The 26192-nt window shown below is 39.7% G+C and overlaps 8 protein-coding genes across 8 annotated transcripts; 5 read left to right on the top strand and 3 right to left on the bottom strand.

Moving 5' to 3' along the window:
- Nucleotides 1-646: 646 nt before the first annotated feature.
- On the bottom strand, nucleotides 647-1523 carry LOC108896557 (beta-2 adrenergic receptor-like). Its single transcript, XM_018695783.2, has one exon. It carries the CDS (start codon nucleotides 1514-1516, stop codon nucleotides 647-649), a length of 870 nt encoding a protein of 289 aa, XP_018551299.1. The 5' UTR covers nucleotides 1517-1523.
- Nucleotides 1524-2875: 1352 nt separating this feature from the next.
- On the top strand, nucleotides 2876-4320 carry LOC108896477 (G-protein coupled receptor 15-like). The gene is made up of 2 exons (XM_018695660.2): nucleotides 2876-2889; nucleotides 3453-4320. The coding sequence occupies exons 1-2, from the start codon at nucleotides 2876-2878 to the stop codon at nucleotides 4318-4320; spliced, it is 882 nt and encodes a 293-aa protein (XP_018551176.2).
- Nucleotides 4321-5893: 1573 nt separating this feature from the next.
- LOC108896395 (uncharacterized) lies at nucleotides 5894-6796 on the top strand. The gene has a single exon (XM_018695546.1). It carries the CDS (start codon nucleotides 5894-5896, stop codon nucleotides 6794-6796), a length of 903 nt encoding a protein of 300 aa, XP_018551062.1.
- A 2003-nt stretch (nucleotides 6797-8799) lies between these two features.
- Nucleotides 8800-9687, top strand: LOC108896323 (uncharacterized). Its single transcript, XM_018695436.1, has one exon. It carries the CDS (start codon nucleotides 8800-8802, stop codon nucleotides 9685-9687), a length of 888 nt encoding a protein of 295 aa, XP_018550952.1.
- Nucleotides 9688-11696: 2009 nt separating this feature from the next.
- On the top strand, nucleotides 11697-12584 carry LOC108896252 (mu-type opioid receptor). The gene has a single exon (XM_018695323.2). The coding sequence runs from the start codon at nucleotides 11697-11699 to the stop codon at nucleotides 12582-12584; it is 888 nt and encodes a 295-aa protein (XP_018550839.2).
- Nucleotides 12585-14292: 1708 nt separating this feature from the next.
- On the top strand, nucleotides 14293-17663 carry LOC108896165 (uncharacterized). The gene is made up of 2 exons (XM_018695226.2): nucleotides 14293-15126; nucleotides 16890-17663. The coding sequence occupies exons 1-2, from the start codon at nucleotides 14293-14295 to the stop codon at nucleotides 16968-16970; spliced, it is 915 nt and encodes a 304-aa protein (XP_018550742.1). The 3' UTR covers nucleotides 16971-17663.
- A 152-nt stretch (nucleotides 17664-17815) lies between these two features.
- Nucleotides 17816-20530, bottom strand: LOC108881377 (protease-associated domain-containing protein 1). Its single transcript, XM_018673354.2, has 5 exons — nucleotides 20307-20530; nucleotides 19943-20043; nucleotides 19715-19824; nucleotides 18758-18925; nucleotides 17816-18647 (listed from the first exon to the last, which is right to left on the bottom strand). Exons 1-5 carry the CDS (start codon nucleotides 20380-20382, stop codon nucleotides 18527-18529), a joined length of 576 nt encoding a protein of 191 aa, XP_018528870.1. The 5' UTR covers nucleotides 20383-20530; the 3' UTR covers nucleotides 17816-18526.
- A 1033-nt stretch (nucleotides 20531-21563) lies between these two features.
- Nucleotides 21564-25572, bottom strand: si:dkey-88e18.2 (interleukin-12 subunit beta). Its single transcript, XM_018673494.2, is given in 7 exon segments — nucleotides 21564-23500; nucleotides 23593-23741; nucleotides 24002-24192; nucleotides 24321-24423; nucleotides 24590-24835; nucleotides 25007-25088; nucleotides 25437-25572. Coding segments are annotated over 7 exon segments (1026 nt in total). The 5' UTR covers nucleotides 25440-25572; the 3' UTR covers nucleotides 21564-23248.
- Nucleotides 25573-26192: the final 620 nt, after the last annotated feature.

The following is a 26192-nucleotide window of genomic DNA, read 5'->3' as shown; positions in this document are numbered from 1 at the left end:
TCGGTTATATTGGCATGGATTTAAAACAACACAGGCGTTGACATCCATTCACCTTTAAAACCAACTTTTAAATTAAGTCGCGCGGGCTGGGTGTTTGATAGAGCCAAGTCGTCCGGGATACACGCTTTATGAAGAGAAAGAAAGAGAAGGAAAAAAAGACAATTGGATCAGTTTCAAGATTCAGTGACTTATTGCCAAACCAACTCATCGACTCAGGACATTTGTCTTAGTGTTTTCATGGCAGACAAAAAGACAGCGAGAATTTCAAGCAAGATTCAACCAAAAAAAGAACATTTAAAACAAACATATCCAAGCACAAAACGTGCAAAGTCATAGCACATTTAACTGTGCACCCACAATTTCACCGTGAACAGTGAGCTACAATACGCCAATAAGTGATGAGAGGCATTCATATTCATGTCATACATAAATAACCTACATGACAATTAGGAGCTGTAAGCAATGTTCTTGGATCAAACAAATAAATCAAAAATAAAAATCAGGTCTCTGCAGCATCTATGAAGTGACACCAGACTCGGGTGTGATCAAATCTTTGCATAAAAAACCCAGATTTAACCATCATGACACGCATCTTAGATAACAGAGGAGTTCACAGCGTGGAGTCTCGTCAAACATCATCACCCTCTTACCTCCTCTTACAGCAGGGTCTCCACACTTTGGAGAGCAGTGTGGCTCTGAGCGGACTGCACCCTCTGATGTACAGAATGGGGGTCAGGGCAGCGTTAAGACGGGGCAAAATGCGAATAGGGTCAGTGCCTTCGTTCTTAAAGGTGTAACAGGTCGAACCAAGGAAATTACAGGCAATGATGTGACAGAATATAGGAAGCCACGTCCCTAAGAAAAACACAGCCACCACCAGTATGAGATACACTGATGAGCGCTTGTTCTCTCTCTCCTCAGAGGGTGGTTCCCTCTCCAGCTGGAACCTGGCTATGATGAACAGTCTAATATTCAGCCCTATCATTATAATCACTGTGAATATGTTCCCTATGAACGAGCCAATGCTCGTGATCTGTTTGGCTACCCCGACTGTGACCAGGTTGTGCGCAGCCACGATGAGGAAAGCATAGACCCAGTAGGCAACAATGACCATCAGGGTCCTGTTTCGGGTCATGTGGTAGGAGTATTTAAGAGGTGACACCACGGCGTGGTACCTGTCTGCCTGCGCGGCCAGAATGGCCATGTAAGACAGACCTAAAAATGTGGGTACGATATGAAAGGTTCTCGTAGGGGAGTCGAAGCTGTCCCTCACATCGAGAACACCAACATAATAATAAGACACGCCGGAGCAGATGTCACTGAAGCAGGTGCTCAGCATGTACATGAAGCGGTTCTCACTGCGAAGCGCCCCGTTCACCAGGATGGAGACAGACACAGACACGTTGAGGAAAATGATGGTTGCAGGCAGGAAAATACTGAAAAGAACCACCAATACATTGCCAAAACTCGTGAGGGGCAGCACAAGAGACAAACCCCGAACGCTGTTGTTACTCATCGGTGCAGAGGTGAGCAACAGAGTGTTCAGGTCTTCATTGCACAGCAAAGACTGGCAGCAGTGCAGCTGTGTTACTGAACAGCTGAGGGGGGCGGGATTCAACCTCTGCTCTGATTTATGTAGGAGGCAAAGTCAAGCAGAGAAGACGACGTAGACCTGGGTGACTTTAAATTCCCGTGACAAGAAGTCAACAAGCTCCTGATGAAACATGGGTCAACATCTTATTAAAGCAGTTGAAGTAACGAGCCTAAAAATGATATAACTGAGTTATCTTGTATCATTTTCAGTTGACATTATCATCACATCTTACAGTCTTGACTTGCTTTCATATTAAATTATGAGTTGAAAGAGCTTATTTAAAAAACGAAACTAACATAGATTCTGCAAAACTCCACCCAGCGTCAGGAGCCTATCCCTGGATCTGAGAACATAACCATCAACAAAGGCCTTTTAGCATGTAAACCAATCTTTTTAGATTTGGTTTTATCTAGAACCTAATGTCACCACTCAGATACCATCTTATTATAAACCTCTGTGTGTGTTTTTACCTCTTTTCAAGTTGTATTTGCAATCATCAGTTATCCAATTCTTATTGTTATATTGTTTTATATTAATGTAGAGCACTTTGACCTTTTGAAAGCACATCAGCCTCTGAAATAGTTTGCTTAAGTTTTAGGACACAAGAGAGAGAGCAGAGAAGATTTTTGTCAAACGTGCAAAGAACATAATGTCTGTTAATTAGCATTTACACATGCTGGAGGCCACTCATGTTTCCTGGTGTTTCAATGCTACGTAAACAGCTAAGTCTGAACAGAGAAACTGCCAACAACATGTGTTAACTGTTCAAAGTGTCTGTATTCAGACAGACTAACTTTTGTAAAGGTGGCTAACTAAACTGAGTGTTTCAGCAATGTTAGGCCTTTATGTCCAAGAAAAGGATTTTGTCAAGTGTGTATGTTTCAGATTGATGCATATTTATAGCTTTTTTACTGTGTACTCGTTCAATTACAGTTTTACTTTTAAATTTCAAGTGTATGTTTGTAATTGACAGTGTGTAAAGATAAAAATGTCAGTGGATAAAACAGAATATCAAAAGCATTTCTACATCATGATATTTACTATGAGGGTCAATTCAGTGGATCAAACCTTCATACTTTAAGTCTCACCACACTGCATATATTGGACACAAACTGAGATGGGAATACAGACATAACACACCCGGTTATAGGCTATGATGGCAAGAATCCATACAACTTGCCAGATTAGTGATGACAGCCAGCAGTAGAGAGGAGTCTTTCGGCCTTGCTGTAATGAAGTGGTTTGAGTGGTTTATTGCGCCCTCTAGTGGCTGAAAAACGCATGACTTTGGTGAGGTATTCAAGTGATCGATGCTTATCTCACAGAGACAGGACTCTGGACTGCAGTCCGTGGTGCGACAGTCGTCTTCTCCGCCATCCATCCATCTCCGCGGTCTATGATAAAAGTAGCGTTTCATTCATTCAAATGATTCCAAGCTGAATCCAACCAGGCTACGTTCTTTGTTAAGTTTTTACCCTAAAACGAGAAAAGTGGGGCGGTGAGGGTATTGAGTACTGATAAAACCTTAATAGGCTTTAAAGTGGTCTGTTTCTGAGCTTTCCTGAACCATGCAGAAGGGAAGCCGCACCATTAGGCCACTGAAAAGTATTGTGGAGACACCAGGACGCACAAACAAGTGATTGGCTGTCATCTTGTTTTCACCATTACCAAATACCCGTGAGACTTCTTGTGATTAGGCTTCACATACTCTTTCCATGATATCTACTAAACGTGTTATTTGTTTGCGCTAAAGCCTCTGCCCTCTAGAGATAAGGAGGTTTGCTTTAACCCTGATAAGTAGCACCATTCATGTATAAGTAGGCCCAACATGAACGTTCGTCTTCTGGCGGAGCGTCAGGATGCTCCTTAACGCCACCGTCCCGCTGTCGGTGGATTTCAACACTCCGGTGGACTTCCTCATCTTCATCTTCCACATTCTGTTCGCCACAAGCGCCGTGCTCGTCGCCGGCTCGGTGGTCATCGGGATCTCCTGTACCCGGTCTCTGCGAGGCCAGAACCGTTTTATATTCATGCTGAACACGAGCATCAGTGACACTCTGACCGGCTTCTCGGTCTACTACCTCGGCCTCTTCGACGTCCAAGAGGGCTACCCATCGAGGAACGGGACATATTATATTTTACCCTCATTCTTAGGTGTCAATGTGTTGACCTTCCTCTTCGCTCAGTTTGACCGGTACTTCGCCGTGTGCCATCCGTTCTTTTACAACCGCTACATAACCAGGTCTTTTGTCATTGGAACCTGTGCGTTTTGCTGGATTTACACATACTCCATCCTCACGGTGCAGAACATGGTCCCTATTTCAAAGGCGGCACAAATAAACGCGTTTGGTGTGATGACCCTGCAGATTATAGTTCTCATTAAAGTGTTGATGACAATGAAATTATACATCATAGCCAGGAATCAGCTGGTGAGAGAAGCGCCCAGTGCTGAGAGAGACAACAAAAAAGAATCGCTGCGCATCATTGTGTTTGTGGTCATTTGCTTCTTGGCTCTGTGGTGTCCGTCTTTTGTCAATATAATTGTCAGACAGCTGACTAGGAAAGGTCTGAGGTTTAGGAATGAGGCCACTAACCTGTTCGCCACCATGGCACGCCTAAACGCACTGGTCACCCCGGCTCTGTACATCTGGGGCAGCCCGGCGCTGCGGGGGGCCGTATGGAGAATAGTATGGCGGAGGTTCTGCCCCAGGCGGAGAGCAAGGTAGATGTTACTGAGATTTAACATGTCACTATTTGGGTGTTTAGGAACATTTGATTTGTGTCCAATTGTGTGTGTAAATGAAAAATATGATGTAAAGTTATATATCATTATAACTCTCTCTCCCTCTCTCTCCGCCCCCACCCTCTGTCTCTTTTTTCAGAATTGGCTTTAACTTTGATGGAGTGACAAACAAATCATAGTGACTCATCTGCATTAGGTACACCGTAAGGAGATGGACTAAATGGCCAGATCGTGGGACTGAAACATAATGCACTTGACAAATTGGGGAAGCTGGGCGTTTTCTGTGTGTGAATTCAGGTGTGATATGGAAGGTGAAACGTGACACTGGTTTGAGATTAGGCGACGGCTGTATGTGCCACTGCCATATGTTTCGAGGACAATCCGTCACGGTCTGGGGTTTCAGCTCACAAATTGCACTATATCATTTGGAGAGGATGTATTGTTTTCCACACGAACAGGCTTGCTTACTTGTCATAAACGTCTTTAATAAGATAAAAAGATTTTTTTGGATATTTTTTGTAACGCCTGCTTTTTGCTTGAACTTGAAATTTGGAATATGAACTGTATGCTTTTATTTTCTGGAAAAGCTATTCAGGAAGGTTAAATGAGCTTGTTATTTCATTGTCTACTATCTTTCTTTTCCGTAAAGCTGTTTTTGTTAAAGTTTGGATGGCATTTTAAATATGAAACTTTCCATTACTGCAGAATGCATTTTAACCACCATAGGGGGCCATTGCAAACAGTTTTAGTGTTTGAGGATAATCTATGACATAGCTATAACCTATATCACTCAGTTGAGATTTTCAATTCGCAAACACCCACAGATTGATACAGTTATACTATTCGAGGACAAATTCAATGACACTCGACTAAGTCTGGATTAAGACTAAAACTGAGGTGACAGTCTCTAATAGAAGAAAACATGAACTGTATTGAAACGCACAGTCACAGCCACTCTGAAAAGCCATACGCTCATTTCAAGCGATACTTTAGGGAACAGACATTAACGGGGAGATTTAGCACAAGGTGTTATGAAACCGCATATACTTGTTAGTTAAAGTTAATGTAATTTAATGGGATCGACCACGAAGGCCGCTCCCAGCCGCAGGTTCAGCACCATGATCTGCGGCGTGGCCCGAACTCCAGCACCGCGGACAGCTCCACTGTCACTGTCATCTGCAAATTCAGGACCTTTGTCAGCTCCGTATTGTTGTCGTTAACAATAGTTCCTCTCCCACAAGATGGGCCACATGGTTGTGGTGGTAGGAGTCTCGGCTATGCCCTCCTCAAAAAACAAAAACAAAAAACGTATGTTTTTGTCTGTTGCTGAATGCTGAATAAAGAGGGAGATTAAAAAAAAGGAAAACGAAAATAAAATTGATCTCAAGGGAAAGGTCGATTTGTCACCAGTCTCCTCCTGCACACCACCCCATCCCTAAACATCAGCATGGAAAGTCTGAGGTCTACATGGCAAAAACACTGACTTAAAAACACGAGTCCTGCTGTGTTTCTGTTGCAGTACAGGTTGGGGCTGCTTCTAACTGTACACTCCCATCATGATCCTCTCCATCAACATAACACTCATCCCTCTGTGTGTTGACTTTGACAGTCAAGGAGACTACTTTCTTTTTATTTTTCACATCTTGGCCGGGGCGAGCACCATCCTCGTGGCCGGTTCCGTGGCATGTGGTATTATTAATACTAGATCGCTGTTAGGCCAAAATCGGTTTATATTTATGCTGAACACGAGCATCTGTGATACAATGACCGGTTGTGGTATTTTCTATCAGTTTCTCTTCGATGTGCGGGTGGAATTCCCTTCGAAAAATGGGACTTATTACATTTTACCTTCACTGCTTGGAGTTAATATCATGACGTTTCTATTCGCCCAGTTCGACCGATACTTTGCTGTTTGTCATCCATTCTTTTATGGTCGTTTCATCACCACGAGAGTGATTATATGTGTCAACGTGTACAGCTGGGTGCATGTTTATAGTCTCCTGGCCATACAACACATGGTGCCACTCTCCAAAGCCATAGAGATCGGAATATACAGCAGAATCAGTTTAATGGTGATAATTATCACAAAAATAATCATGACAATTAAACTGCTCGTCGTGGCCAGGTACCAGCTGCTGCGAGAGCCTCCGGGCCCGGAGAGAGACAGTAAGAAAGAGTCCTTGTTGATCATAGTGCTGGTGGTGGTGTTTTTTCTGCTGCTGTGGGGCCCATCCATGCTCTATACGGTTCTGTCTTCGCTGACGGGGCAGTATCTTTACATTGAAAATGATGCAGTAAACCCGATGAAAATTTTATCCAGGAGCAACGCTCTGTGCACTCCGTCCCTCTACCTGTGTGCGAGTCCTTCACTGAAGAAGGCCGTGTGGGAAACTGTGTGGAGTAAAATCTGCTGCTGCAAACGACTCGTAAGGTTGGTTGCAGTAATGAACGGAAACTAGTACTTTGCTTTTGAATTAACACATTAAACAATTTAAATTTAGGAAAAAATCACTTTGATTGTGCAGTGTTCAAACTGTAAACTAGATATGTTTTATAGTTTCTGGGCTTTTTCACTGACGAAATTACATTTAATCTGCAGAAGCAAAGCTTTTGAATCGAGGAAGTCTCGTTAATTAATATAGCTGCGAGTTGCAAAATGTTGATACTGAACGTACTATTAGTAAAATGTCCGTAAGTAAAGTATTTAGCTTGATTTCCGCTAAAATATCTGTTCTTGCTGATTGTGATCAAACAGTAATCCAGGCAACAATTACATTTCTAACCACAACAACTAGGCCTAAATATTAATGGCTGTAAGGGTTGCCACGGCTTTGTAAAACAGATAACTGTTAAGACTATTACTACATCTGTCAAGTTTGATCTTAACATACTGTAGGTGTACATTTTACAGGAATAAATGCGAATTACAAACAATGACAGTAAACGCTACCTCACCTGCTGAAGTCAGGTTTTCATATGCTGGGTTATAAAAACATTAATTATTTACGATCAGAATGTGGAGGTTTCATGATTCAAATTACAGATGAAATCAGAAAAAAGATGACCATGCTTTAAATTCTACAGATAAACTGCCATAATAATTCGCAATTGATTTTCAATTTGTCTTCTTATAGGATTGATAAGGTTGGCGATAAGATTTGACACTGACAACGAGCTGGGCTTTGAGACTTCACACCAGACTACGCCTTTGAGGAAGTACAGTACTTTATATTACTTTATAATATAGTTTTCTTCATGTCACTTCATCTTCCTCAAACGACGACCAGACTCGGAGAGTAAAGAAGTCTGTTGTGATTTTAAAAAAATAATCATGTCATTGTTTCTCTAATTAGAAATTCACAATGCAAACAACAATAACACGTGATCTATTACTAAATACTTTGCCATACTGAGTATGTGGAATTGAAGACATTTATTAAGCTTTTCTGGGGGATACACGCTCTTTACTCTTCAATTCATGATCTATAATATACAGATGGTATATAACCACCCGAGAGCTGCTCCAGAAGTATAGGGCCTAAATGTTTAAGCTCATGTGCTGTGTGGTATCAACACTTTAATCAAGAGGAGAAACAATGCCTACAGCAACCCTCCATGTTGATTTATATCAAAAAAAATGTCTGTCAGAATGGGATCCAAACACAGAGACTGCTTATCTCTATCATACTGTAACAACCTCTGATGTTTTTATGTACTAGAATATGAATAGTTGTTAAAGAGAAGTATGAAAAGCAAATAAAACTGTCCTAAAGCAAATAAAGCTGTCCTATATATTTGTGACATACAGTAACTTCCTGGTATGCTATGGTTGTGTCGATGCAAGATAACCACACAAGCCTGTTTCACTATAACCAACCCTTTCTTCTGCTGGTCTCCCAGTTAAGCTGTTCTTTATGGTACAAGTGCAGCTGGAGTTTTGACCTCATCATGCTATGGTTGTGACATACGGGTTTCAAAGCTGATTTTCTTTGCCACATTGAAGGCCAGCAAACAAAAGAATTAAATATTTGCACACCAAACTGTTATTCTAGGCAGGATGGGAGAAGATCTGAAACATTTGAACTAACAGGTTTTTACACTCTTCTGGTCAGGTGATGCACATTTGATGATAACCTAACAATCCAACCACCAACATTTAACAGATTGTGGCCTATTGTAAGACAGGATATGTTAGAGAGACATATGAGTATCCTGAATAAAAAGTGCATTCACTTTATTGATAAGACTGTACTGTCAAGGGATTTTGACTGACAGTGATTTAAAGAAAAAAAAAGAAGTTAAATGTTTATCGAGTTATTTGAACAAATATAAGCCTGATGATTGACGTGTAAAGAAAGATTAGGTCATACTTCATGGGTAAAGACAGTTTGGGTTTACATGGGCATCGGCTTATCAAGGATCTATTTAAAGACAAACGATTCAAACTGCTATCAGTGAAACAATGCCCCTCCCAAACATCACAGACTCTCAGACAGGAGGACTGCGTCTCTCGGTGAACTTCGACAGTCCCGTAGATTATCTCATCTTTATTTTTCAGATTTTATTCGCCACAGCTGCTGTTCTCATAGCAGGACCTGTAGTCATTAGCATTTTATCCACAAGAGCGCTTCACCTCCAGAACAGATTTATTTTCATGCTCAACACTAGTATTTGTGACACGCTGGTTGGGTTTTCAGTGTATTATCTCGGACTGTTTGATGTTCAGGAGGGATATCCTTCGAGAAATGGAACCTATAATTTGTTGCCTTCTCTCCTAGGAGTAAACATCATGACATTTCTATTTGCACAGTTTGACCGGTATTTTGCAGTTTGCCACCCTTTCATCTACACGCGCTTTATAACTCGGCGAGTGGTCATCTCTGCAAATGTCTATTGTTGGTTTCATGTCTATTCTCAGTCGATCATTTCAAATTTCCTGCCCCTTTCCAAAGCTATACAGCTGTATGTTTTCAGTATTGTCATCTTACAGGTCATTGTGTTCACCAAAGTGGTCATGACTATCAAACTGTATGTTGTTGCCAGATTCCAGCTGGAAAGAGACCCTCCCAGTGCTGACAAAGAGAACAACAAGGAATCGTTAAGAATAATCATTTTTGTGGTTATAAGTTTCTTGGTGCTGTGGTGTCCCTCTTTTGTTAATATCGTACTCAGGCTGGTGGTAGGAGGAGGGCTGACGTTTCGGAACGAGGCCACCAATGTTTTCGCCATCATGGCTCGTTTAAACGCTGTGTGCACACCTGCGGTGTACCTATGGGGGAGTCCGGCTCTGAAAGAGGCCATGGTGAGGACAGTGTGGAGAAGACTGTGCCCAAGATGCAAGAGGAGGTAAGAGATCAAATGTCCCTGCACTGCTACAAGGATACCATTCATTCCTCTCAGTAGATAACGTGTAATAAGCAGCTGTTAATCTGCTTCTTTTTCAGAACTGGCTCCTGTCCTGTGAAGGGAAGCGGCAGGAAAATGTAGAGACCGAGGACTCCGCCAGCGACTACTACAAGGACTCGGTGACAAGGGACTGTATGAAAATAACTAAAGCGGATAGGGAAAATATTCAAATTGTAAATTCAACATAAATATAAATAAATAACATTCTTTATCGCAGATTATGTTGTCTCTGACGGATTGACTCCTTGACACTGGACTGCACTTTGTCCGTCTGGTCGGGATTTTTGTGCTTTATTTAGGCCTTGTGACTGTTTACTTATCGTTGCAGCATAAGAAGTACTGAGCATTCAGAATTTCTCCTGTTAATGACACAAAATATGTCAATCTGTCCCTTTTTTTTGCAAAGCTAAACCCGAATATAGTATTTTGAATTATTACAGGAGAAGAGGGCGCTTTCTTTTTAACCAGTGGTGTAGGCCCACGGTCTAAACTCTACCAGCCTGCGGTTGCACATTAACATTTGTCATATAGCTTATACATTTTGAGTTAAACGTTGAATTCAAATAATCAACTACTTGACCGTATATTATTTAATTGTCACTATTTATAAGGAGAATACCTCCAAAAGGCCATTCACATTTTAAAGTTCAATTATCCTTTGAAGCTTTGTTGATAAAATGGTTAAGCTGAATACAATGGACACACTCACTTTTCCTATATCATCCCTACAAGATTGTTATTTTGTTGTGGTTATGTTAAGTGTATTATTCTTATTCTTATTCTTATGTGTTGAGTGTAAGAGAAATCTGTACAGGAGGGAAGCTGAGCTGTAACATCATAATCTGCTGCTGGACTTTACTCATTCATCTGTAGTGCTGTACAGAGCACAAGATAACTGTACTTTATTTTCACACCCGTTTTCCAAAGACAATAAAATAATTTAAAACAGGAAAAAAGTAAATAAATAGCGGTACAGGCCTGCTACTGCGGGCGGGTCTGGCTCTGAGAGTAAGTTTTTTCCACCGAGTGTTTAAAGTTTTCCTTACAACATAAAAACGTCTAAGCATTGGTCATAAATATGCTATAGTCTGGATACTGTACTGATAATGGTCGATCCCTGGGCCTTTACTGTGGTGATGGTATTCTGTGCGCTGTGAACAGCTCCTGGTGCTGAAGTTATGTCTCACAGCTCTATCTGAGGAATAACTGGTAAATAATAGGACTAGTTAATTCAGATAAAATAAAACAGAGTTTTAAGTCCACATGAATACTTTAACGAAAAAGATTTACGCTTCACAAACAGAACTGAGCATCGAACTGACTTTGGCAAATTAGATTTTTCGTTCATTCCTCTCTGAATTTGTACAGTGTCACTGTGTCTAATCATATCTCTGTGCTAGTAAAAAATAATAATAAATAAATAAAAAAATAAATAAAATAAAACTCACGCAGAGGGAGAACTTTATTAGATGCTCCCTTCCGTTTAAAGGCTGCGCAGCGCCCTCTGGTGGTGTTTTTGGATCAAATACAACTAAACGACTGATAAAAGCTCTTGTAAATTAGCATATGCCCCTAACGCAATGATATGTAATATTCGTTGTCTTTATCAGGTTCAGTTAAACTGGACATATTTTCCAACAATACTGATGTATTATAGCAAAGGAGGAATGTTATGTTACGTTCATTATCGCATATCATCAGAACTTATTTTTAAACTGTTGCTGCATCAGGATGAGAAAGTTTTATTTTCTACAAGCACGACAAAGCTTTAATAAAAGCGTAATGTGCTGCATGTTAGGAGAAAGAATTAAACATATGATTACAAAGGTTAAACTAAATTCTCCATTGGGCAACATAGTCAAAGAATCTCAAGAGATTACGTCTGGTGACTTCACGGTACAGCAGGTTTTACATATAAAATAGTGGTCGCACCAAACTGTTTGCGCATAAACAATGATCCTCTCCAACATCACACACTCTCAGACAGGAGGAGTACCTCTCTCGGTGGACTTCGACAGTCCCGAGGACTATTTGATCTTTATTTTCCAGATTTTATTCGCTACGACTACTGTTCTGGTAGCAGGAACAGTAGTCACTGGCATATTGGCCACCAGAGCGCTCCGCATTCAAAACAGGTTCATTTTCATGCTCAACACTAGTATTTGTGACACGCTGGTTGGGTTTTCAGTCTATTATCTGGGCCTGTTCGACGTTCAGGAGGGATATCCGTCTAGAAATGGAACCTATAATGTTTTACCCTCACTTCTGGGCGTGAATATATTGACATTTTTGTTCGCACAGTTTGACCGGTATTTTGCTGTGTGCCATCCATTCATCTACAGCCGCTTCGTAACAAGACAGTTTGTGATAGCTGTTAACATCTACTGCTGGGTTTACAATTCTGCTCACTTGCTCGCCAGGAATTTGTTGCCAGTTTCAAAAGCGATACAACTGTATGTATTCAGCATTGTCTTTTTTCAACTAATCGTGTTCACCAAAGTGGTCATGACTATCAAACTGTATGTTGTTGCCAGATTCCAGCTGGAAAGAGACCCTCCCAGTGCTGACAAAGAGAGCAAAAAAGAATCACTGAGAATAATCATTTTTGTTGTCATTAGCTTCTTGATGCTGTGGTGTCCCTCTTTTGTTAATATTATCATCAGATTTGTGGTAGGAGGAGGGCTGACGTTTAGGAACGAGGCCACCAATCTTTTCGCCATCATGGCTCGTTTAAACGCTGTGTGCACACCGTCTGTGTATATCTGGGGGAGCCCGGCTCTGAGAGAGGCCACGATGAGGACAGTGTGGGGCAGACTGTGCCCAAGATGCAAGAGGAGGTAACGCAGGGAAGGGAATCACTGTGGGGAGAAATTACATACAAAATTCACTAGCATCTTAATGCATTCATCGCTCATTTAAACTGTCTATAACATCTTTCTTCAGAGTCGACCCCTGTCACGTGAAGGCAGATAACAAAAAGTCGTGGACATAACGAGAACCCGAGGACTCCACTCAGCACGTTAATCCACACGTTATTTTATGTAAATTAATCATTTTTGTTTTTTTGCCATCTCTCTTTCTCCCCTGCCTCTCACTGTCTCTCTGAGTAATACGGATTGAAACAATACACCCTACCCAACATACAGTCAAAGAGTTTTTATGCAAACACTTTTTTCTGAAATGTTTCCTAAAGTTTGCTGCTCTGAATTTGCTGCTGTTTTAGTCATTTAGACATGATTAAAAAAAAAAAAAGGTGGAACTTCAACTTTCACAGTGAATTAATTTGTTGCAATAATATGAGAGGGCGTGTAGGTGGGGTGGTATAGATGGACTGACGAGTTTCTGTCCCAATTATATTTGTCCAGATGAAAATGACAAGTGGACAACTTATTGTACAGGGTAAAGGAGAATAAATGGGAAAACACAGTGTAAATGTAATATCATTTACACTGTGTTTTTGGTTATGGTAAATCACCGTGTCATCTGTGGTAATGGTGTGTAAACTCTTAACCAATTCAGAATTGTGAATTGAGTTACACGCCATTCCATAATTACAATTTCATGAATTAAATTAGAGATGACGTCTATGATCCCAGTTTCCCCATACAGTAAAAAACAAACACCTAGAATCTGATAAACTTATTTAATACGAATTTCTACTTCAAATGAAAAAAAAAACAACAATAAATAAATACAGGTCGTTTTTTCTCGTCTTCTTTTTTTCTCCTGTGGATTGTGACTAATTCAGCAACAGTAAGCACCAGGCATATGTATATATGCAGTGGTTTTGCAACTGCCCCGTGGCCCTGGGCGCTAGTGTCCCCGACCCCCCCCCCCCCCAACCCCTACGCTTACTGGTTAGTTTGATAAACTGACTGAAATTTTGTTTCAGGACATGCAACACTATAAAGCATAGCATCAACTAACATGGTATGGGCCTTCGGGTGGGTCTTCTTTTACTACATAATCTTGAGGCCCCTCCTTGAAGAGAATCCGTGTCAAATTACAGTGTCAATATACAGTTTTGATACAGGGATCCTCTTCAAAGGGGTTAATTTTGTCCCATAGTGGGATTCATCTGACCATGCTCATCATCTTGGTGACCTCAACACATCCGCATTACTCTCTTGCCATGTTTGGTAATATCCATAATCGGGCTAATTATTTGCTTGTTTGCTTGATGCTTTGCGATATATCTGTGGGACTCACGTGGACACTGACAATTGGTCTATACTTGTGTTCATTATTGTTTGGTAGTATTACAAATATCTAGGACAGTTATATGTCATTGTGTCGCCGCAAATAAAAAAACTAAAACTGAAATAAAAAAATGTAGAGTTATTGCCCAAAGTTTTAGACAACGCCTTAAAGAAAAATGTAAATTAAAAAAACTTAAATGTTTATCGAGTTATTTGAACAAATATAAGCCTGATGATTGACGTGTAAAGAAAAATTAGGTCATACCTCATGGGTAAAGACAGTTTGGGTTTACATGGGCAATCAGAGATCTATTTAAAGACAAACGATTCAAACTGCTATCAGTGAAACAATGCCCCTCCCAAACATCACAGACTCTCAGACAGGAGGACTGCGTCTCTCGGTGAACTTCGACAGTCCCGTAGATTATCTCATCTTTATTTTTCAGATTTTATTCGCCACAGCTGCTGTTCTCATAGCAGGACCTGTAGTCATTAGCATTTTATCCACAAGAGCGCTTCACCTCCAGAACAGATTTATTTTCATGCTCAACACTAGTATTTGTGACACGCTGGTTGGGTTTTCAGTGTATTATCTCGGACTGTTTGATGTTCAGGAGGGATATCCTTCGAGAAATGGAACCTATAATTTGTTGCCTTCTCTCCTAGGAGTAAACATCATGACATTTCTATTTGCACAGTTTGACCGGTATTTTGCAGTTTGCCACCCTTTCATCTACACGCGCTTTATAACTCGGCGAGTGGTCATCTCTGCAAATGTCTATTGTTGGTTTCATGTCTATTCTCAGTCGATCATTTTAATTTTCGTGCCCCTTTCAAAAGCTATACAGCTGTATGTTTTCAGTATTGTCATCTTACAGGTCATTGTGTTCACCAAAGTGGTCATGACTATCAAACTGTATGTTGTTGCCAGATTCCAGCTGGAAAGAGACCCTCCCAGTGCTGACAAAGAGAGCAAAAAAGAATCACTGAGAATAATCATTTTTGTTGTCATTAGCTTCTTGATGCTGTGGTGTCCCTCTTTTGTTAATATTATCATCAGATTTGTGGTAGGAGGAGGGCTGACGTTTAGGAACGAGGCCACCAATCTTTTCGCCATCATGGCTCGTTTAAACGCTGTGTGCACACCGTCTGTGTATATCTGGGGGAGCCCGGCTCTGAGAGAGGCCACGATGAGGACAGTGTGGGGCAGACTGTGCCCAAGATGCAAGAGGAGGTAACGCAGGGAAGGAAAACAATATTTGTGGTGATATTTGTCCAGTGATGACTCTGTCTCTCTGAACTATCTGTCTACTCAATAGTAAGTCAAAGAATTTTTAGGCAACTACAATAAATAAATACAGGAATATTTTTTCTCATCCAACAGAAAGAGCTTAAATGAAAGTAATTCTTTACTATTTATTCATATGTGAATAAAAGGTATGTAGGCTGTTAGAAAGAAATGCAGAATTAAATATTTGTATTCATGCCCTGCATTCCTGTTATTCCATGGACCCAACAAACATGACCTCAGATTAAATCTGTCAAACCTTTCTAACAAATGAGATAAAATAAATCAGAACTTCAAAGAAGTACTCTCAACATTTTTTTGACTTTTAGCAAAAAGAAATATGAAATGTGGCCTCACAGAGGTCCACCTTCTTAGTTCTATACTAATGTGTGATGTTATTCAGGACACTGACACATGCAGTTTATCAAACAGGGAGGATGGCAAGCTACAGGAATATGAAACATTGAATTGATTTAGACCCTCCCTGACCTTAGAAATGCAGTTAGTCCAGAAGCTGGAGGAACATTAATATTTAATGACAGCAACTGGTCCATAAGAGTAACAGAGCAGGTATTGTATGAGGCTGTTCTTTCTATGCACTCCAAGCCAATCATAAGTTGCAATAAGAGCTCTAGACGGCCAATGACAATTATAGATATTAAAGAAAACTGTTGCAGTTAACACAAAGTCCAAAAAAGCAAGTGCAGTATTGGTATGAGTCCTGTAGGTTTAATGGAATACTTCCACTATCTGTAAACAGTGGTAAAGATCTAAGTGCAGGCTTTAAGTAAACTCAAACGAGGTATTATTATATTGGCAAAACAAGTGAAAAACAGCCAATCAACAGGTCAATTAAACACAAACTTACTACTCTGGGCCTCTTCACTGAGTACTGATTTCAGAGGAATAAGTTATCTAATGAAAACATGACACATCTTTACTATCAACTATGAATGTTACGTAATTTTGTGAAGGCCACAGGTTCACAGCACTGTGCTGGTGAGGTGATTTTAGCTGGAGGCTTAAATCCACATGTGTAGGCTATGTGCTCTTATCTGCATCTATTTCGTCTAATTTCATCAATCTTTACAAGAGAGAATTAACAATGAATTAAAGAAAAATTTGAGACTGACCTGATGTGATGTCATTATCAATCTATATTTATCAGTATACCACTGTCATTGTCTCCTCCTACACCCACACCCCATCCCACGACAACAACATTTGGTTATAACAACTAGTTATGCCATATAATCTCCAACAACATGGAAAAAGACTTTAAAACACAGAGGATCTCTGTTTAATTCGCAGTTGACAATAATGCTCCTCTCCATCATCATAACACTCGCATCCCTCTCGCTTTTGACTTTGACAGTCCAGGGGAATATTTCCTTTTTCTTTTTCACACCATGACCAGGGCGAGCACCATGGCCGTCGCTGGTTCTGTTGCCCATGGTATTATTAAAACGCATCCGCTATTAAGACAAAACCGGTTTATATTTATGCTGAACACATGTATATGTGACACAATGACCGGCTGTGGTATTTTCTGTCAGTTTCTCTACCATCATGTTCACTGACCCGCTGAGAATTTTGTCCAGTGGGAACGCTCTGTGCACTCCGTGTCTCTATCTGTGGGGGAGTCCTGCACTCAGGAAGGCCGTGTGGGAAAATGTGTGGAGTAAAATCTGTAGCTGGAAACCACCAAAAAGGCTGGTTGGATTTGCTTTAAGAGATTAACTAACACTTTGTTTGGATTGCGCAAAAATCAAAAATATAAACTGTGTTTTAAATAAGGCAGTAACAATAACTGTAAGTAAGTAAACAAAGTACAAAGATCAGCTATATTTGGCGATAAAGATTGTATTTTCTTTTCAAATTTGTGCATTTATTATTTTCATACTGATTGTGGAAAATCTCAATAACAATTTTACAGCTGTATCTTTAACAACTGAGAAGGGACTTAAGTTCTAAGTTCAGTTTGGAATCGCTTTATTAACTGCATCAAATTCTGTTAACTGCATGGAGAATGGGTGCATTCATATAAAAGCAAAGAACCTAAGGCAAAAAATGCAGAAATATAGGGTAAATACATTTGATTTGGGAAGAAAATCCAACTTGCTGCAAACGGTTATACCTGCAGAGTAAAATTTAAAACTCAAACTGTGTTATGTTGTATATGAGAAAACATAAGCTGAAGGTCCAATTCATGACTGTTTAAGGACCTTTAAAGTCTGTTTAACTTAAACAGAAATTATTAATTCCTAACCTTCCCTCAGATTTGAAAAGTTCTAATTTTCGAGAATTATTTTTCCAGATTAAATTACAAAGAATCTCAGTGACCTTATTGCTTGTTATTTTAATAATGGGAGTGGCGGGAAGGATCTCAATTAGGGGTGAATTACTGAAGGTGCATATATTACTGCAGGTAATATAGAATCTCCCATACTGGTTAATTCTGCTCAGAAGTAGAAGGGGATTGGTTGCACTACTACAATGGTCAACAATGATTTGGCTTCAGGCACAAGCGGACAAAAAGGTCTGTAAAGTTATATAGGTATGGACCTCAGAAAGGCAACAAATGATGTCTGTTATGCCAAAAGTTTAATTTTATATTTATTTACCATAAGAAAAAAGAATGTTCATTCTGATCACTCAACTACTCAGTTAAAGTTCATGCAAGTAAACAGGAATTTATTTACATTTTTACAGTGAGACGTAATTCCTAGTATGCTGTATTGCAGTTTTTTTTCTTTTCTTTTCTTGGGGGTGGTGGGTCGGGGTGGTTTCTTTCCCATAGTGGCCTACATAATCACTCGTGTCATTAGACATGGCAGGAGAAATGGTGCACTTCAGTCTGTATGTGTTGTATTAATACATATTGGATTTTACAGTTTCACCACTCACTAGCAATCAGCAGATCATCTGAACATAAGTTCATGAAGACTGCTCTACTGGAAGACACACCATTATCATGACCACTTGATAATGAATCAAACTAAGCTAAGTAATGAACATAAGCATGCATGTTTTCTGTTCACCTGTTTTTACCTGGTACAACAGCTCCAACAAGGAGGTCTGCAAAGAGGTTTGCTCTACATGCCTTTGCCTATGTGCCTATCATGTGTACATATATTAACTTTATTGGTTCACCAGTAAAGCATGTGAATTTGTTAACCACCACCAAAGACTTTCCCTGGAAGGCTGTGAGTTTATTCACTGCTGATAGGATATGCACTGATGAAAGAATGTTGTTTGAGTGAGGAGGTGGATGAAGTTGTAGGTGCGCGTCACTTCTACCACAGTGTCCATGGCGGCTGCTTCAGAGGGAATGAGGCCAAAGAGGAAACATTGACAGGAATAGAGATGACAGCCCAGGGCAGTGCTTGTCTCTGAAGAGATCGTCTGATCATCATCCTAGAAAACATGGAAAAATGGGAAAAAAAAAAACTGTCATACAATGTCCCAAAATGTATTATTGTACTAATCCTTAGATAAAATAAAGCAGCTCTGAATGTCTGTCTTACCCATCACGTCCCAGCAGAAACAGTGCAGGTATGCTTGGTTTGGCAGTGGTTCCATCAGTGATCATATCAAGGTACTGGCTGTCATTGTCCACTGCATTATCAGCAATCAGAACAGCTTTGCCTCCTGCTTCCTCCACATGTCGGGCCTTCTGTACAAAGGAGCAACCTCTGGAGAAAAACAGAGAAAGAAATTATCAGAAAACGTTCTTGAAAAAACAAGTTTTAATACCACCAATGATCTATTGTCACGTATTTATTCGAAAATATTGTACGATAAAAGCAGTTCTACACATAGTTTGCAGTAAAACATTCCAAAAATATAATGTCTCCAACCACAACATTTTCAGTTCCTGCTTCATTCTGTTGATTCATTTTGTGGCTATAACTTGTCTTCTAATACAAAAGAAAAACGTTTTTCCCCTATATACAACCATTACACAAGAAACAACTGTAAAGCAATAAAGAAGATTTGCTAAACATGCATTGTAAAAATTTGCCACATCAACATTTTATATTTGTGCCAGGCAGGTGCAGCCAGAAAATGACTTACTGTATGTGTATGTGCTATGGGCCCCTAATAATATGAACAGGGTATTATATTATATCTTTTCGATATTTTTATTCCAGAGGTAAGACAGAATTTGCACCTAAAAAACAGCAGCTGAAACTGTCTTCTTAAATCTATAAGATAATCAAGAATAGAACCACAGATAAACTTATGAAAGATGCCTCCCTGGTGGTATACTCAAATGTCTTCATGTCTTACAACCACAACCTGGGGCTCCTTATCTTAGACTTAGTCTGAGACCACAGCTTATATTAGTCTTCTTCCCCACCCACTGACTGCTAAATGAATCCATCCCAGCTCGTAGTTCCAGTTTCACATAACTAGTTTGTTTTCACATCCTCAGTGACTTATACAGGTGCAGCTACAGGTGCTGCAGTGTGTTTGCTTACCCCCTTTCCACCAGGATCACTTGTCCCTGAATTATATCTCTATCCTTCAGGTCTGAGCAACCATCTGCAGGATCTGCAGGTACCAAGAAAATCTCCTCATAAGATGACGTCTGGCAAACAAGGGAGAGAAGGGTAATGTGAGGCAGAGGGATGAGTGTACGTGCGAATCTGAGGCTTGAGAATATTTTGGGTAGCAAATGAAATTTAAATAAGGAAAAGAGTACACACAAAATCTCCTCCAAAGTCTTTAGCAGGCGCTGCACTGAAGATGTACCCTATCTCCTCTGGACTGATGACCCGGAAATACAACAGTTCGTTGATCCCAAGACCTGGAGGAGTCCACAAATGAAACCATGACTAAGTGTTGGTTAACCGCAGCGACAGAGTGACAGGGCATGGGAATTCACAGGGAATGACACAGTACACCTCTACATTTGACTTCATATGTGACGAACCCTGTAAAAGAGCCACGTATGACAGGCCAACCTACACGAAGGTTAAATAAAAGCTTTAGCTAACTCCGACCGTTAGCTAAATTAGCTATGTACTAGCATTTGAAAGTCGCCCCCGCTTCATCCACTCCTTCTCTCACCTGACAAGCGACTGAACTGCATGAAAACACTCCACAGGTATAAAACTAAAGCCGCCACCCGAACAACCGCTGCCATGTTCAAGACATTTGCACAATTACACAGATGAGACTTCAGTGTGGCTTCATATTTAGCAGTAGTATTCGGTCCATATGTAGCGTTGGTTGACGCTACGCCAGCGAGCAACAGAGCAGCAGGTTAGCGACCATATCGACTTTTCCTATTATGCGCATGCGCATATTACAAACCCGGATTTCGTACTAGGGAGGCGTGGGGCAAAAATGAGCTTTTGGGCCCCACTAGCCCCCCATTTCTACAACTGTTACAATTCTCTGTGCAGTGTTTAGCCTATAGTCTATATATTCAGTCCTATCTGGCAATAGTCCCAGTTTTTCCTACATTCATAGTCACAGAGGTAACCACTGGGTTCTGTTCTGTTCTTGTAAATTTCCCCATTGTGGGACTAATAAAGGATTATCTTATCTCTACAATATGATGTTGGTCAATGTTTGAAAAAACAGGCCATTTAAAACACTTAATGCTGTTCTGAAAGCATTACCAAAATCCCAAAGATTCTCATGTCTACTTTTTTAAAATTTCATTTTAAGATTTTAACTCAATTCACGAGATGTGCTTCTGTTTCCGAATGCAAACAAAGATGGAGGCCTGGTGGCTATTGTATAGCCTGGAAGCATGTTATTTCATAACCAAGGTGCTGGTAGGCACATGGAGGTAGCTTTACATACTCTACAGATATGAGAGTGGTGTATCACTCTTCTTATCTAACTTCAGCTCAACAATGTGTTTACAGAAACAACTCAGTACTTTATTGAATAAAATCAACACTATAATCCTCGTTATTGTATAGATTTATTGCATGGTTGTTTCATTAATTTGTGCATCTGGCCAGTGAGTGTAATTCTCAAAACATCATAAGAAATGCCTTGGGTCGTTCTGTTGAATCTTCAGTGTTGAATCTTTGTTAAAGTACTTGCCAAGTGCAATCAAAGGTACAACTTATTTTACTATCTATAGAGAGGTTATATATGTCCACTTACACACCAGACCAATCCCAGTTGCAACATATATTTTTATTGAACATCTTCTTTTTGGGGACTCTGACTCCCTCTACCATTTCTGTTCTTTTTCTTCCCTTTCTTCTTGCAATGGTCCAAGGACCCGGGTGACAACTCTGGACAGCAATATTTTGCTGTTTTTCTGCATTTGCACAAGCTCTTTGCCCCTGTAATCACCTGCAATGAGTTAATGACAGATTAGGGTCTGAAATGGCGATAAGAAAACTGAATAAGCAATGCAAGTCTTACAAACTTTGATACATATTCAATTTGTCCTTGCAAGTTCTGGCTATGAAAAATCAAGAATGGTTCCCATTAATACTTACCGTTTAGTTACTTTCAGTGAAATGCAGTATCATATTACTTTCACACTGGAGCATGTTATTTCTCTGCATAACAGTATTAATAAGTAATTAGTAATTTACTGCTCAAGCTTCAAGCCAAGTAAGCTCTGCCAAGGTATCTCTATGTGGGGTCATGCTGTCAGGGTAAGAGTTTTACCCTTTTGTGGAACTGTCAGCAAATATATTGATTTTACATTTCAAAGTTTAGGAGAATCTAAACATCAGCCTTCAGCCTTTCCACTAGCATTGAGTAATTGATGACAATATTTGCCTGCTAATGAAAGAATTTTATGACCTACATGAAAAAACAGTGCAGAATTTCATAGCAACTAATGTCATAATGTCATCAGCAGGCTTCTGTCTATAACAAATCTGTCTGGTATAGCAGGTTCAGCTATGATAAATCCTTGCTGCATTTTGCTGTTTGCTACCTACAGTTGGTGCCTCAAAGGGTCTGTATTGACACAAGCTTAACACTGATGAATGACAATATTAGTATGTTTTTTAAAAAATGTATATATTGGCATTATAGTGTAGCTGACAGCCACTGAGAGAGAGTTTCTCCTTGTTAGCCTTGTTGCCTTTCTTATTTTTATTTGCCCTGCTTCTTACATTACAAGGACCATTCAAAAGATGCCAGACATGTAATTGTTTTACTACCTAAACTACTATTGCTTATTCATTGCCAACTCAAATCAGATGAATATTATGAGTAGCCTCTAGTCTTTAATATAGAGTAACTTGCTTATCAATAATTATCAGTAATTAGTTGTCATTATATTACATACAAATATATACTATAATTGTTACTGGAATATTGTAGGCAATTAGTAACTAAAGGTATTTTATTTTGTTTCTATTTATGTCTCTTTTGCTAAGATTTACATAAAATGCGTAAATGTGGTTTGACACTGCGTTACACTCACAGGGGATTTCTACTAGTCTGGTCAATAAGTGTAAACATGTCATCAACAACACATAAATGAAGAAGGAACATATATAAGGAAGGAAGCACAAAGCTCTTTTAATAGCCATTTGTTTTGCACAGCACCAAACCACCAAAGTACACAGCAACGCCAACTCACTTACACAGAAATAACAGGGACACGAAACATGAGATGTGAAATTCTGTCTAAAGTGCAAATTGAACTGGACACCTCCTATTTGAACAAAAAACCCCATCTGATATTTTTTGCTGGTATATACAGTTTCGTATGGATTCATAGAACTGTCTGTGTTGTAAGCTGGGCAGTAACAGTGAGTGTGCAGTACTAGTGTCTAGTGTCTACTTTTCATGGGGACCTCCATTAGCCCTCACAAGGACTTCTGGTGGTTACCAGGCCCCAAATTGAGGAATAGTAGTGCTTTTGTTGAGTTAGAGAAACTTCCTTAATTTTTTGTATGCATGATTTACCATAAATAATAAATAGTCATAAATAAAAATAAATAATAAGGGTGTACTGTATTGCTCCTCTTATAAAACAAAACCTTTGACTTATTACTGAGCCTCTAGTGAGTGCTGTGTTATCTCTTGGTCAAACAGAGACAGGCACATACACATAGAAAACGGTATATGAGAGGACATGACAGGAAACTGTAGACATGTAAAAACAAAGAAAGAGCGGGAGCAGACAGTGCTGGGTTCAGATAAGGTCAGTGGGTTACATTTTTCCAAGGAGTCCACTGGCTCCAGGTTGAGAGCACCACCGAGTCTCTGCAGCGAACCCTCAGCTTGCTGATCCCCTTTGGTATCAGGAGTGATGAAGAGTTTTCAACCTAAAGCCAGACAGATCATACAATAAGAAAAACAAACTGCAGTGGAAAGGATGACAGACATAGAGAGAGATTTCATTTCAGCTTGTGCGTACCTTGCCATCGTCTTTAAGCTTGTATTGAATCTGGTGCTCCAGCCTGAAGAAACTGTGAGGAGTGGACCAGCTGGACGGTGGATTAATGGTCACATTCAGTTCCTCCCCAACCTCCTGACACTTGACAATCTGGGGACTATCAGGGTTGAACTTGGCAGAAGAAAATACCCATAAAATATATGGGTCAAAGTCTATCAGTCAGGAATCATTAAGGCATATGTAAATTAACAAATATTTGCTGCAATAATTATAAAAGGGGATTTATTTTTACTTCTTTAGAAAGTTACTTTACACAGTGTACCTTTGTTCTTGTGAACAACTATTTTTTGTGCAAAAGATGCTCTTTACTCTGAATCTTGATAATCTTCTGTTGAATGTCTTTAGTGTAGCTCAGTTTCACTCAGCTTACCAATGTCCCTGAGATAAAATCTCTTGGTTCTCCTGAGGATCAAGGGGTAGACCATGGCCTCAACAGTGAGTTTGAGCATGGTGCTTTCCTCAGCATAGGGTGAGAGGGAGTGGGAAAGCTCAAACTGGAATCCCCCATTTGGGAGCTGGTTGTTGCTGCTGACCCAGTCATATGACTTCTCGCCTTCAATGCTACAAGGCAAGTAGTAAAGAGAACAGAGTCTACTTTTTGTCTCACTATCTTAATATTCTATATGCAATGGTTTGATATCTTTATTGTATCATAACTGTGTGTGTGTGTGTGTGTTCTTTTTATTTACCTGTCATGGCCCAGTCCAAGGCGCACTGCTGTGTATCTACTGTTGTTCCAGACACAGCTGAAGTTGCAATCGTAAGACTTGGCCCAACAATGGAAGAAAGAATCTATAAAGATACACGATGTGAGTAGATACAAGTTTAATGGAAGATGTTAGTCAAGAGAAGAGAAAATGAATGTAAGACCTTTATATACATTCCTCTGTTTGAGAGAGCCCTCTGATACACAGTACAGGGACAGTGGAATAATAGAAAAATGAAATGAGCTTCTCACCTAATTCTTCTTCAGCCTCAGCTTCCAGCAAGAGATGGGTTGATGATAACATCGCTTCTCCACTCCAGCAACTATAGTTTCCTAGCGAGGGTGTACCTACACCTGACACCTTCAGATTTTGACCGTCCAGCTGGAAATCATCGTCGACCTCAATCTCGTCATTTTCCAACTTCCATGTGACATCTCCAGTGAGCTGTGTACTACTGCAGGTCAGTGTGACTGTGTCGTTCTTCTTTACCACAACAACTATGCATATAAACATAGTTACAGACAGACAGGTACACACAGAGACATACTCATGCACAGAAGCACATATATTAATGTCAGGATGAACAGATTTAGAACAGCTTAAGATATGCAAGAATTAATTAATTATAAAATAAAATTAATTAATTCTAAAAAATAAATAAGACATACAATTTTCTGGAAAGTGGTTGAGTCCATGTGCTCCTGTGGGGCTGATGAGGAGAAGTCCAAATATCCACAGAGGTAAAGTCTTCTGAGGGATTGTATGACAACAAGAGGAGGAGAAGATGATCAAAACCAACCCATTGCATTGCTTGCATTAAAACCTAAGTATTTATCCCATGATTTGCTTGTGATTATTGTGATTATTGTCATCCTCAATTCAAAAACAAAAATCTGTTCATGAGACATATCAATTGGCTTAAAACTTTTAGTTGAAAAAATACAAAAAATAGCAGAATAGCAAAGTACTATACTGAATAGTATTATTTACCATAAATGACAAAATAACCGACCAAATAATATGTGTAATTGTAAATGTAAGAAAAAGGTCTATACAGTATCTAATTCCTTGCTTTAACTCCCAGTAGTTAGTCCTTACCATTTGGATGAACCTACACTGAAGCGATGCTATAAAAAAACAAGAGCAGAAGTTCAGTCGTAGTACTCCTGATGATTGTGTGCTCTTACTGCCCACTGAGCTTCATTTTTATATCTTTGTGTACAGCATACATCATCATCAACATCATCATTACTAGTCATGGCACCTTTGGAGGTGAGAGAGAAACTTAGATCATAAAGTCTGATAAAAATTTATTGACAGAGATGCGGGACAGTGCATTTCCTCCACACTGTTTTGCAATACAAATTTTTGTAAACAGATAAACCATGGGTTTCAAATAAGGGACTGGGAGAGATAAGAAGTGTGAAGTGTGGGTGTTTGGTGGGGCGGGGGGTTACCCTCTGTCTTTAAGCTGAATTACTGTAGTATAACACAGTGTTTGACATATACTGTATCTGATTAAAACATTCATGCACGGACACACACACACACACACACACACACACACACATTTGATCTCCTATCTTTATGAGAACTAAACATTTCTTTTTTCTCAAAGCACTAAAGTTCACATAAAAAAAGAACAGAATACAAATGTCAGACCTTTAGTAAAAGATCATATACAAAATACACAGAGAAACAGAATCGAAATTTTACAAATAGATCATTAGTCTCTCTGCTCTAGTAATCTTTCTTTTATGGGTATTGTAACATTGTTTTTCTTTTCTATTTTTACAAATGTTCTTCTCATTCTCTCATCATCGTTTCAAAACACTTTTTAGGCTAAAATACCAA

This window comes from Lates calcarifer, linkage group LG13, assembly GCF_001640805.2.
Source record: "Lates calcarifer isolate ASB-BC8 linkage group LG13, TLL_Latcal_v3, whole genome shotgun sequence".
Lineage (NCBI taxonomy): Eukaryota > Metazoa > Chordata > Actinopteri > Centropomidae > Lates > Lates calcarifer.
Note: the sequence above shows the minus strand (reverse complement) of the source record. Positions and strands in the feature narration are given on the sequence as shown.

Bases quoted from the DNA above. Each gene is read 5' to 3' on its own strand.
- LOC108896557 (XM_018695783.2), bottom strand. From the start codon at position 1,516: ATGAGTAACAACAGCGTTCGGGGTTTGTCTCTTGTGCTGCCCCTCACG.
- LOC108896395 (XM_018695546.1), top strand. From the start codon at position 5,894: ATGATCCTCTCCATCAACATAACACTCATCCCTCTGTGTGTTGACTTT.
- LOC108896323 (XM_018695436.1), top strand. From the start codon at position 8,800: ATGCCCCTCCCAAACATCACAGACTCTCAGACAGGAGGACTGCGTCTC.
- LOC108896252 (XM_018695323.2), top strand. From the start codon at position 11,697: ATGATCCTCTCCAACATCACACACTCTCAGACAGGAGGAGTACCTCTC.
- LOC108896165 (XM_018695226.2), top strand. From the start codon at position 14,293: ATGCCCCTCCCAAACATCACAGACTCTCAGACAGGAGGACTGCGTCTC. The intron at 15,127-16,889 runs GCCACGATGAGG...GCACTCAGGAAG, and splicing joins GGAGCCCGGCTCTGAGAGAG to GCCGTGTGGGAAAATGTGTG.
- LOC108881377 (XM_018673354.2), bottom strand. From the start codon at position 20,382: ATGGCAGCGGTTGTTCGGGTGGCGGCTTTAGTTTTATACCTGTGGAGT. The intron at 20,044-20,306 runs GTGAGAGAAGGA...GGACTCCTCCAG, and splicing joins GCAGTTCAGTCGCTTGTCAG to GTCTTGGGATCAACGAACTG. The intron at 19,825-19,942 runs GTGTGTACTCTT...CTTGTTTGCCAG, and splicing joins AAGACTTTGGAGGAGATTTT to ACGTCATCTTATGAGGAGAT.